Below are 13,436 nucleotides of genomic sequence, written 5' to 3' on the forward strand. Positions count from 1 at the left end.
ACAAAGACCGCTGTAAACGGTTATTCATGATGTGAGCCCCCAAGCAGTAAAAGCCCCTGTCGTAAAAGATGTTTTGTCAAATACGACGTACTCTAGTAGTTGTGAATAATTTAAGCAAAACACGCCATAATTGATCTTTAAGGCGTGCATTGCGCACCTTAATTGGTATTAGATACGACATTAATGGAGTGTTGTAATACTGCAAAACCAATTACGGCATACATATATGCCAAATTTATATTAGATACAACGTTTATTGAGTGTTATAACACTGTAAAGGCAATTACGACATACGTCGTACATCGTAATAGAATACTACCATCAATAGTTAATGTTGATTTTGCATGCCCTAGTTTACATTTATTTTAATTTTTATTTTAACAATTCATTTTAGACAGACCTCACTTCATAACATCTAAATTAATATTGAAATGAATACAATAGAAATATAACAATTATCATCATAAACACATTCCAAATACTTAGATTAATTAGTAAATATTGTCAATTACAGTACAATTGGAAGTTTTGGCACAAACAAAAAATTTGAATTGTTTTGTTGCTTTTACAATTGATGCACATCCTAAAGTTGACAGAGGTACCTAATGATGACTACAAAACAAAATCATACCAAAAAACACAAAGTAATCTCCCGAGCACATCCTCCATGTCCATAGAGCAACCAATTTGATCACAAAAGTGCACCATACCAACAAAATACAAAGCAATTCGTTTAGTGTTGTGCTAATTCTCAAACCTGTAAGACCACAATATATTTAGCTAGTAAGTGATAGAAAAACAAGAAAAGGAGTGTGCCATGAGGCAAGAGGAAAAGAGGAGAATAATTTAGTGGCTTAGTGAAGAGCATCAGTTGCGACCTCAAAAACGAACTTTTGTGTGATGACAACAACCCGCCCAATTCTACGAATAGAATAAAAATTAGTTCCACAAACAAAAACATCCTTAATCCATAATCAAATTGTAGCCATGAATCTTAACCAATTTGTCAACAAGAAAGTATGTACTTATATCAGAATTGAATTTCACTTCTTCAATGATAAAGCATGTACTCATGTATTAATAATATCAAGCATATAGTAAATTTGATTAAGCAACGGTCATTTACCATACATATATTCTTAGAGGTCAAGGCAACTATTATGTGCCTTCAAGCATCCATGTGATGATAATATCCTATACAACAAATCATAGTTACAACTCTTGCCAAAAACTAGCCTCTCGAACAAATAATGATAATAGAGATCTTATTTAGAAAATGTAGCATGCAATCACTAATGCGAAACCATGGGCAAACCATGGTATGCTAAGGCAGTTGACAATCACAAAAATATCTAAGAACATGTAGAAAGTACAGTGAAGTTCACAGTTTTGCAACCTCATATTATTCACATTTAAATAAAAACAATTTCTCTACCAAACCTTAGATGATTCACACTCACCCAAACAATTCATCTAATGTCTCAAAAATCTAGCTAACGCACCTGTTTGGACCCAAAATTACACAATCGGCCCGAATGATCGAGGCTATTGAGTGAATGAAGTTCTAAGCCATTAGGTGTCTGAGTCAGGATAATTTTAGTTATTGTTAAGGAATAATGTTGTGATTTTTATCATAATAATTATCTCTTAATAATATATTGAATTATCTAGAGCACAGTTGGGTGATAAAGTCATGGTGATCTGATACGATGCCGTGTGAATTAATACTAGTGCAATCTCGTGGATAGATGGCATGATTATCATGAATGAAGTTAGGAGTATGGCAGACTATCTTCCATGCATTTATACAAATACAATGGAGATAAAGATGAGATCGTATTATCATTGGAATTTGATCAAAGTTAGCTGGCTTAGATAAAGATGATCTGATAACCATTGTTGATTGTTCAACAAGGTGGAGGAAATTGGGTTACTCATCCAGCACGGGGTAACTTGCCTAGATAGTTAGCCAATAAAGGTGCTGTTTATTTTATGAACACATGCACGTGGAAATATGGGATAAAAGATGGCATATGCCATTTTATCCCGTTGTGATTTCACCTGATGGCGCGGTAATTGAGATTGGGATAAAAGATGGTTGTGATTTAATCAAAGATGGTTGGATGTTCACGGCTTGGATTCTACAACACGTCTAAGAGTTTAAGTTGCAATTGAATTCTACAAATACCATCAGGTTGTGAGCAGAGACTTCACTATAAATACAAGAGGTCGTGCAACATGGAAGGGACCTCCAATTCAACACACAACTGCCCTGCGCAAAACCTCTCAAACATCTTGAGATTTTTTTTTTCTTTTTTCCGCTGACACATCTTCAGTTTGGATAAACAACACTGCGAAGGCAACCGGCGAACATGTTCAGTTTGGATAAACAGCACTGTTGCCGTAGAATCAGCCGTTCCCGAAGCACCTTCAGTTTGGATAAACAGCACTGCGTCAAGGCCGACTGGTTATTTATCCAAGTCTCGGTCGAGAAGGATTTTCAAATCCTTATTGGCAGAGGTCATCTCATTAGCCTTCTCGGCGAAGTGAGGTGTTACCAGGTTACTACATTCAGCACCCTGAAAGCCGAATTTGATATTGAACTTCGTAGAACTAGCAGCCTTGTCTTTAGGCTCGAGAATCCAAAGGCCGAGATTTGTTCCTTCCTCGACCGCAGTCGCAAGATAAAGAAGTCAGCAACGCGCTCAACGCAACATCAACAAATTTTACTCCTCGGCCGACGAGTTGGCACGCCCCGCATTTAACCGAAGGACGTAGTTAGCTTATTAGTTATTCGGCCTGCGCACCACGTAGGCTTTGTAATTTTTAGGGTCAACATCACCTCTGCAACCCTGTCTCTTCAATTAAGTAGTCCAGGCATTGAAATCCAAAGAACTGGCCCTCACAATGTTCCACAATCCATCTTCTTGGACAGACATGGCTGCAGCAAAAGAAAAGAAATAAATAAATATAAGAAAACATGTAAACTGTTAAATGAAGTAAATCCAACAACACAATACAGTTTCTCAGGAACTAAACGGAGGATAAAAGAAGATTAGATGAAATTCAAAGCGATCTTAGTGAAATATGAACCCCAATTAACAGATGGAAAAACCATACAACTATCAACTATTACTACTGAACTGTCATGTAGCACAATACATCTACCAATCACGAATCAATCAAAAGACAGGAAAGTGACTTCGGCGAAACATATTACAGTGACGATAAAACCACCATACCATCACAACTATCGATCATGTTGTTCGTAACATATCAAGATAAGAAAAAGAAGGGAACTAACCTGCATAGAACCTCCCAGTGAGATTCAGAAGAGCAGCTTGAGCATGTTCTTCCTCCCTGAACTGAACGTACATATTACTAACCTACACACACTAACACACAATCACAATCAATTAGAACCTCCCTTTCACTTTAGACTTCTATCTAACTGTTCAAAATGGTATCACCATATGCATGGTAGTGGACATACACCCCCCCCCCCCCCCCCCCCCCCGAGACAAAGTGAAATCGACTTCCCAATGATACAATGGTAGAAATTTTCTCAAAACAGAAGAATGTTTCAATACAAAGTGACCTAACAATCTCTCTAGAATAAATAATACAAGAACTCGGGTTCAATACAAGTTAAGCGTCTCATAGAAGAACCCATGGTCACTAATTTTAATAGATACTTGGTTAATAGTTAGTTGAAATCTAGAGTGAAGGGGAAGACGCAATGATACACGAAGCGCTAGAAGTTTACAAACACTAGAAAAAATCTTAACCCTAATGCATTTCTAGAGTTAGCTAACTATACTAATAGCAAAACTGGCCCTAACGCATTGTGAGTCCAATTATCTAATGATAAAGAGATTAGTAGTTGGAATTTCATCCAAAAAATTGATGACTTGGAATATTTATGTGACATTAAAATATTTAGCATTGTGCTCTTAACACCAAAAGTTTGAAAAGGCATAACTACCAATAAAATTCACCACAACATATAGAGGATTGGGCATATAACCTAAAAGAAGACAGCTTCTCCATGCTTGCACTCAGCACAACGCACGGATTTAGTTCGAGGAAGAGTAGGATCTGCAGCTACATCCTGCAATATTTGAGTGTGCTCGCTAATAGCATGGTGTATCACATTTCTTTAGGCACAGTTGGTCTCAGCAACCTCTTGCAAACAAAGGAAAAACATAAAATCTAATAAGTACATGACACAGTCACTATCAACCCTATGAATTAACTGGTTACAGAATTTATAAGTTAACCGAGGCCATACAAGGGAAGACAGTCACAGTAAAAAGAGTAGGTTCATTGAAAGATCAAATTTAGTTTGTGTACGAGTTTTATCTAACATGTCTATTCAACCTTCAAGAATGATTCAGCTTGAAGTTTACAACTCGGAGAAAGAAACATGACTCTAGTACTCTGTTATTGTTAGCCACCACAAGGCATTTGTTCTCATGGGTAGAGAGAACAGTTACAGGCAAATCTATGCAAACAGATCAACGCCCCAGAACTTGGCAGGTTGGTTTGTCCGGTGTTTCCTGTCTACCTTTGCAATCAGGTCCATGTCTGATAGGATTGAAATCACACCACAAAGTAGCACACAAATGTCCTATTAATTTTCCTTATTAACAATAAGATTTGTCAATTATAGCATATGAAAATAAGGGTCTTTCCCGCAGAAGATTGTTTTATCTAACTACTTAAAATGTCACAAAAACTGGGCTGTTGTCCTTACTGACCAGCCACCGAAAACTAATTCTTAGACCGACTTACACTTATCTAAAGTCTACGAAATTTTATATACAGATACTAGACACATAGAGCTACACTCACACAAATTTTTGGGATTTTTAGAGTTGATTTGTTATTTAAATTAAATCAAACAAAAACAGGACAAAAATAGATTTTAAGTAGTTTGCAAATTAAGAAAAACGAGTTAGGGGAATTGCTATCCACCACCAAATAATCATGCAAACATTTTATGTTTCATTCAAAGTCCTTTCATTTTCGGATGAAGATGCTCAAGTTGGCTCAATGTTAGAACTCAACCTATTACTCTTTCTTACGTAGTATGTTAAGAGATTGGCGTTTTCAACTTAACTTAGTCCCTAACATGCAATCTAGAATGGTGTGTTCATAGATTTAAAAAGTAGAAATCATTAAGAACGAAAAGAGTTTGAGTCATCACAAGGCATCGTAAGTACTAGCGTTGTCTTACTTATCCTAGAAATTGATTCACATGTTAATCACAATTAACAAGTACTACTCTAGAACATATGTAAGTCCTCATTCAACAAGGGCAGACACACACATATTCATAGCATTAGAATCCTAAATATGCTTACTAAGTATGCATCCGTAGAAAACACATAAAGAATTCATCAATGAGACAAGTAGTGAACCAATTTTCATCCATTCATAAAAGTAATTCAAACGAAATGTCATAACAAACTTGCAATCATATTCGGGGCTTCAAAACAACCCCTAACTACTAAAAATTAGTTACACATAATTCTCAAATTAAACCAAAAGAAAGACGTGAGTTTGAGAAGATAAAACTGAAAGAAGAGAATGCCAAAATTTCCTCCTTCCTTTCCTTCCTTTCCCAACACAGCAGCCTTGCCTTTTTTCCTTGCTTTCCTTCCTTTTTTTCTATCTTTTTTTCCACCTTTTTTTCCACTCTTTTTTTCCAGTCTTTTTCGCTCTTTTCCGCTACAACCTGCAACCCTTTTCTTCTTTTCTGCTGCCACAGTTTTTTCTCCATAACTCACCCCACTAACAGCCATTTAGTGAAGACAATAAGTGAGAGGAAATGCTAAAACAATTGTAACTCTTTGGGCAGCCTTTATGCCCATTACTCCCACTTAATTTTCCATTTCCTCTGATATTTGAATAGGTGTCAGCTGGTTTGTTCTTGGCTGCATCAGTTTTGGCTGCTAATTTTATTGGATTTATTGCTTTCAATGCTTTCTTTTCAGTTACAAACTGTTCAGCCTCTTAGGAACCTTTTAGTGTTAAAACGGCCATAACAAATATGATATTAACAATCCGCAAAATCCTCCAGAAAATAGACATCCGTAGCTTTCCAAGCATATAAGGTTCATTCTCTAATTCATTATGAGCTGTCTGCAACTTGCTTCCAAAGTCAGCTGATTTGCACAGGCAGTTTTGACGAATTTGTTACTTAAAATTCCACTTGTGCTATTTTTCTTTTCTTTACTTGACAAATCCTACAAAACACAAAAACAAAGTAAATAGCTTAAAAATATAAGGAACTAACTAAGAAAAGACAAGTGAATTTGATGTAAAATTTATATAAATATGAGTTTATCAATGTCCTCTTTGGTGAGCTCAAAGTCAAAACTGGGAAATTTTCTTTCAATCTCTCAAGTTTTGACATCTTCGGGATGACAACTTTGTTCCGTTCGATGCCCCACCTTAGAACAACTTGGGCAGCAGTCTTTTTGTATTTCTCAGCCAGATTCTGACAAAAGAGGAATGTGATTGACAAGAAACAATCTTACTATATTTTACTGGTAATTTGTAAATAAATCCAGTAATTCAACTTCAAGTGATAAAAAAAAGGAGCTTACCTTAAGAACTGGATCATCTAGACATGAAACTGAACCAAACCACTCGCTGTTGGCCACAGCACCTCCAAGAGGAGTGTGGGCAGTGACACAGATGCCATGCTTCTGACAGAATTTGACAAGAGATTCACGTTGGAAGTATGGGTGAGTCTCAGTCTGATTCACGGCGGGCTTCACTTTGGAATAAGCTAAGCAATCTCTCGTCAGAAAGATATCATAGTTACTGCAGATAATTGTTTCATCAGAGCACAATTCATATGCAAAACAATTGACAAATGAATGAAATTAAAATGCCAGAACATATACTATGAATCTTCCACTAGGGCTGGTGCCATATGTTGCACTAAGCATGAAAGAGATAAGGAAAATTTAAAGGAGCTTCCCATATCATTTTGTGCATATTCAGAAGCACCCAAACTTGTTGATACTGTGTGGCACAACTCAGAGATTACTGAAATAAACCTAGTGATATTGCGCCATAATTTATAATCTTTCTCTAACTGCACATATCATGTGTAAGTTTGTATTATACATCAACAAGCAATAAGACACAATAGTTAACCCCTTCCTGAACTAAACTATATGATATCTCCAACCGAAGCTGTATTTGTAAAAATTTATTACCATTTTAACACGCACACACATTACTGCAACGTTTCAATTTTCTTCAGCACATTCACTTATATTTTTGTGAGTTGGTTTCCCATAAATACCCCAAATGAACTAGTTTGCATGGCTAATACTGTAATATATTGCATAGGAAGTAAAAGGAAAACATAACCTAAATTCGCAATATCATTATTGATTCAAGTAATGATCCTTGAAATGTGCAAAGTTTGTATGATCACCTATTTCCAATGCTACGAACTAAACCCATAGAGACCAGCTCTTCCCTAGCATGCCAGGTAGTTTCCAAAGATATGGTTGTGTCTATTTCTAGCACCCCATCCTCATCCAAAGCACTGCCAGTCCTACCAACTCCTGCATGTATGCAAATAAAGAGACAGATGAATTCAATAATCAATACAGGAATGAATATATTTGACAACTAAAAGAAAACAGTTCGTACGAGAATCCAAGATAAGAATGAATTTTTTTTATCGTTTTTATATTTTAATCATCTAAAGGCACCGTTTTAACAAAATAAATTTTCACAATCATTTGTTAACCAGCATACATGAAAAAGAAACTAAGGTTGGATCCGGGACTCTGGAATTGGTTGCGGGTGGGAATGCCCATTTCCCCAATATACAATAAAACCTCTCTAAAGTTATACAGTTGGGACCAAACCAATTTTATAACTTTAGAGGTTATTACTTAATAGAGGTGTAGGAAAAAAATATTATTTTTTGACTTATTTATCCTTAGGAATGCTGTATTTCTTAAATAGGATTCCTTGGACGCCAAAGTATTTTATTTCTTGCATATTTTTGTACTCATTGACAATTATAACCATATGAAGATGTGTTTCCTTAAGATGGGACCAAGAAAAATTATAACTTATTACAATATAGAGTTTATTCTAATGCATAATTGGTCCCAAGTTGGCAGCAGAATTGTTTTTTTAATTTACTTTAAGGAGGCTATTCCATTGTATAGTATTACTTTAGAGAGGTTTTAGTGTAATAGAATGAGCACCCACTTTAATTTCTCTCCCCCCCAAGAGAGGTTTTAGTGTAATAGAATGAGCACCCACTTTAATTTCTCTCCCCCCCCCCCCCCCCCCCCCCCCCCCCGCGCGCTTCAGTTCCACTCCTACTAATAGAAAAGAAAAACCCAAGCCAATACTATCTTCATCAACCCCTCTTCTAGATCTTTCTAGGTTCACTTGCCCCTCAGTCTGATTTCCTCTTCACTCTCCTCACACAACCTAATCAATGTGCCCTTTCTATCTCCTAACCCAAACTACTCACATAGTCATTGATTTTTTTAATATTCAGAATTTTAGAATCATCCATGGAACCCTAGTTTGATCTGGATTAGCGAGTTGGATTAGTATTGCTTTCTGTTTCTTACTGAGCTTATTCAGCCTGTAATGAGTTTGGTTAGAATAGGTTATTCAGAAAATGTTATACACCTTCTGAATTTTCTTTCCACTCATCAATCACGTCCTTGACCATCCAAACTGTAGAGACATCAGTTGGTAGCAAGTAAACTGTTTTCCTATTGGAGTAATCTATAGTTTTCAATCACACACTAGTATTGTCAACCACATTTCAAAAATAGTAGAGCAAAGGTCACATAATACAGAGAAGTTTTGCATAAAGTAGTCAAAAACCAAGAATTAATACCGGTATGCTTGGTGGCAACAGGAAAGTGAACAGGGTACAGATCCAGATAATCCAACCGAAGCTTCTTCAGACTGTCTTTACAGGCCTCTACAACGTGTCCATGATCCGAATTCCAAAGCTGCATTAAGGATGAAGAAACAGGAAGAAAAATAGATGTCACAGTCTGGACAACGACGGATATGGACTAGTCAGCTGGAGCAGCAAGTACGCTTGCCTTGGTGGTGATGAAGAGATCCTCTCGCTTAACAAGCCCAGTCGAAAATGCTTCTGCAAGTGCCTCCCCAACTTCTCGTTCATTCTTGTAATCAGCCGAAAGCAGCATTAACTCGTCAACGCATGTTACAACCGCAAAGGTAATTTGTGCAACAAGCTACGAATTACCGCCATATGGGCAAAAATGATTCTGAGAGCGTAGATTCAAATGTTTTAGCAGGCACAAGAATGATCTGTAATCGGAATCAGATTCCAAATTTCGACTGGTATGATGCCAAAGGCCGGAGCGAGTCCGGATATCTTGTATATTACTATCTATTTCTACTGTCCTACATCACGCACACACAACACAATGCTCTAGCATACCAGAAGCAGTTGATGCAACGAAACCCAGATGACAAATTAACGAAAGGAAAGGAAAGAAATCAAACCCATATGAACAAAGTGTAAAGTTCGGTGAGAATTAAGGTGAGAAAATGAAGGAGAGAAAGAAATGACAATGGATAGTTGGATACCAGCGCAATCGAAATGGCGATAGCCAAGGTTGAGGGCATTGATAACGAGGTCTCTGATTTCTTTTCCTTCCATGCGCCAAACACCCAGACCCACTACTGGCATTTTGAACCCATTGTTGAGCGTTATCGCCATTTTTCCTACCTTCCTTCCTTTCTTTCGAGTTTGGATTTTGGCCTCTGCCTCTGCCTCGCTCACTGTAACAGTGGAGTTTGGAGTCCGCGACGGCAGCTGCTCCGCTATAATCTGATCTATTTGCCTTTATCACTCTCCGTATTAGTGGGGCATTCAAAGATGGAATTAAGATAATATCCTTTCTTATGAGTCCAAAGGAGAGAGATGATTTCTCTCTGTCCATTTGCCGCTCTTTTTATTCGTAACGCTACAACCGAAGTATTGAGCTTTAGGCAAGCGAGTGAGATTTTTTAGTGTATTCGGACCAGTTCGGGCGGTCTTGAAAGATTTTGATCTTTCTCTGGTTTAGATGAGCGAGCGTGTTATTACGTTGTTAAGATTGACCAGCGTAAAAACGATGTGAAAATTATTGTGTTTGCGTCTTGAATTTGATTTCTAATCAAATGATTGAACAACCGAGCAAGGAACGTTTTTTCAAACTACGTTCTTTCTCTACCATAAAAACAAGACTTTGAACGAACAACCAAATATTGTGAAACGGTGAAGGCGAAGATCGAGAGAGAATGTAAAAAAAATTGAAACTTAATCTACTTGCGAGAAAGTAAATTAAATTAAGAACGAATGCATAGACAATAAAAGTGCTTTGAAAAATTGTCATATAACCCCTAACCCTCAACTTGGGTCTCTCTTTGCCCTTGTACCGTCAAAATCTGTTAACAAATCTGTCAAAATTGTTTACATAAAAAAAATGAAACTCATCGTTGTTGAGATGTCTGTCATATAACAGCAAGTCCACTTGTTAGTGGATTACTAAAGGGTGAAGTTGCAACAAGGTAATTACCATTTACAGTAAATAATACCTGCTTAGGGCAAGGGTAAAGGCAAGGGCAATTAACTTGTCCTTACTATTCACCCTGAATAGTACCTGTGTCTGTGCAACTTAACCCGTTTGAAAAGGGTAAGAGTTTTTTTATGCTTTGTAAATTTGTTCCATGAAAATGAAATGATTGTCTATTTTCAATCATTTATTTCAAATAAAAAACAAAATCACAACGCTACAAGGTAGTACAATATCACAACAATATTATTCTCAGTAGCCCACAACTTGGGGCATCCAATGCATGGTGCTAGGACATCCAACGTATGGCCTAATTTTTTTTTTCTATCATTTTTTTTTCTGTTTTAAATTTTTTTTTTTTCCGTTGGATTAATCTTGACCATTAATTTTCAAAATGATGTGAAAACGGATACACCAGAACGCACCACGTGTCTCAACGGTGACATTTTAATTTTTTCCTGTTAAAAATCTAACGGCTCACAACAAGCCACACCAAAAAGCCGCTGGGGCTTTGCTGCAGCGAGGCCCACCCCTACAGCTATTGTTAGCCACGCATCTATTTTCGAGCGTGTGTTACACGCTTCTAAGAGAAAAAAAAAAATTAAAATAGTGGCCGGTGTCAGCTTGCCCGTTTTGCAAGGTCGGTCTTATTTTTCTTCGGCTTTTGAACGGACAGTGCTTGACCCATCAATTGCCCTTGTCAATTTGGGCCGATGGAGATGACTTTTTGGGTTGGAAGACATCTTTTGATCCCTTTCCCTTACTTTCCACCAACTGGTGGACGTACTCTTAACCGCCCATTACTGCTTGCCAAAGTAAAACAGAAGGATTTAAATAATTTGTTAGTTTTCTATTATCTTCTTTGAAAATTAAAACTCTTAACAAAAAATTTTGTCAATACTAAAGAGTCCTATTTGTGCTAACTAAACACAATTTAAATATAGAGTGACACATCCACCCCATTGTCTTATTATCTCACCGACTTTTTAATGAAGGTTTTAATGACAAGTTTACCCAATTACAAACTTACATAGGACATAAACAAAATAAACAGAAAGTGTTTTTGTTTTAGAACTAGAGTGACATAGGTGGCCCCGCCTCTTCTTGTCTCTCTCCAGCTCACTACCACTCCTTACAACCGGACTCAAAACCAAGTGAAAGATGCATATGATTTAAGTTGTTGCTCCCTTTCGGTGTTTGCAGCTCATATCATATCTCATATTGAAGAGAACTTTGATTTTGCAAAGATATTATGCAATTCTTTGAATTTAAGTAATGATTCATGGTATAAACGTAAATAGTGGAAAAGTGGAACAACTTAAAACTTTGGGTTTGTTTGCAGTAGGACGAATACTAGTTTGGGTGCTCTTCAGATGGGCTTTCTGATTTGATCGACAAAATTGACGAAGAATACAGAGAGATAAGAGTTTAATAAACCACAATAAAACTTACTAAAGTTGGTCTTCATAGAGCAAAATATTAACTGTATCTGGTTTTATTTGTTTGTTTTAATTAGATGCTTGAAGGCTTAATTTACAGATCTAAAAGGTTGGGAAATTGAGAAACGATCAACTTACCAATAAATTCGTCAATATTGAGTTTAATGAAGGGAACAGTGGGTGGATTCAAGGAAAAAAAATATTGGAGTTTTAAGGTTACGTTGGAGTAATCATAGGTGTGAAAATGTTCTCTTTCTATTTTTAATTAGGGGTGAAAATATAAGGTGGTTGAGGAAATAAGAGAATGGAACCCTCTTAATATGTTTAGGAGAAGAAATGATAATGAGCATTTCTTAAAGTGAGATCTTCCATATACACTTTAGCACAATTTTATGTCAATTTTCGCGCCCACACTATAAAAAATATTGTACAAAAAACATGAGGCAGTTCATGAAAAGTCTCAAGAGTTTTTTTTTTTTTTTTTTTTTTTTTCGAATAAACGATATTATCTAACTAAAAGGAGGGGTTGAACTTATCCTCACAATAGGTTAACAATAATGTGGTTTAAATTCACCTTTAGCGATAATCGATAAGACCTCTCAGTTATAAGTGAAGAGGAATACCTAGGGCTGCCCAAGCTCGATTCCCGAACCAATCCCTTTCGGGATGAGATTTTAAAATCTGAAACCGACCCAAAATTTTGGTATTCCTGAATTTTGGGATATCAGTTCGGTTTGGGAAATAAATCAACTATGAAGCAAGGGCATTCCTTCCCTTTCACAGAGAAGAGTTTCATACATATTGCCTCCTTCCTCCTCCGATAAGATTAATTGACATGCATACCCAGAAATTTAAGTTAGCTTACACAATTCGACTATTATAATTCAGTTTTCAAATCTCCTTTATGGTATCTTAAAGCTGACAGTCTAACGACCAAAAGCTTTAAATTTTTTGTTTTCCCCAATGGCGTCAAGTTCCAGTTCTTCCAATCCCATTGCCCTCCCTCTCTTCCCAATGCTTTTAACTTTCTAAATATAAAGCTGGATCGTACCAACTATCCATTATGGCATGCCTAGATGTTGCCCTTGCTTCGAAGCAGGAATATGGTGTATTTTGTCATTGGAACCAACAAATGTCCTCCTGCCTTCTTGAAGGATGATGAAGGAAAAATCACTGATGAAGTCAACCTTGAATTCGATGCATGGGTTCAGCAAGATGCCATGGTTCTCTCATAGATCAACAGTTCAGTTCATCCCACTGTCTTTGCATCTCTCATTGGTAAGACAAGTTTTTATTCTACATGGACTTGTTTACATGAATGCTATGCTTCCTAATCTACTAGCTGTGTCCTTTAATTGTGAAGTGAGCTTATGAATACCCATCGTGGTGACTCGAC

The 13,436-nt window shown here is 36.8% G+C and overlaps 1 protein-coding gene across 6 annotated transcripts; it reads right to left on the reverse strand.

Moving 5' to 3' along the window:
* Positions 1–455: 455 nt before the first annotated feature.
* LOC137748018 (NADP-dependent D-sorbitol-6-phosphate dehydrogenase-like) lies at positions 456–10,080 on the reverse strand. Of its 6 annotated transcripts, XR_015954437.1 has the most exons (11): positions 9,631–10,080; positions 9,117–9,200; positions 8,903–9,020; positions 7,460–7,592; positions 6,615–6,834; positions 6,355–6,505; positions 4,568–4,583; positions 4,028–4,183; positions 3,305–3,386; positions 2,843–2,941; positions 456–1,502 (listed from the first exon to the last, which is right to left on the reverse strand). XR_015954437.1 is itself a non-coding variant. In XM_088682003.1 (7 exons), the coding sequence occupies exons 1-7, from the start codon at positions 9,667–9,669 to the stop codon at positions 4,576–4,578; spliced, it is 753 nt and encodes a 250-aa protein (XP_088538129.1). In that variant the 5' UTR covers positions 9,670–10,080; the 3' UTR covers positions 3,908–4,575. The 6 variants fall into 6 exon arrangements, 1 of the variants encoding a protein (XP_088538129.1); XR_015954431.1 differs by having other exon boundaries at positions 4,028–4,583; XR_015954435.1 differs by having other exon boundaries at positions 3,305–3,395; positions 4,028–4,583.
* Between the last annotated feature and the right edge of the window lie 3,356 nt (positions 10,081–13,436).

Source organism: Pyrus communis, chromosome 2 (assembly GCF_041283825.1).
Source record: "Pyrus communis isolate YQ-2024b chromosome 2, ASM4128382v1, whole genome shotgun sequence".
Lineage (NCBI taxonomy): Eukaryota > Viridiplantae > Streptophyta > Magnoliopsida > Rosales > Rosaceae > Pyrus > Pyrus communis.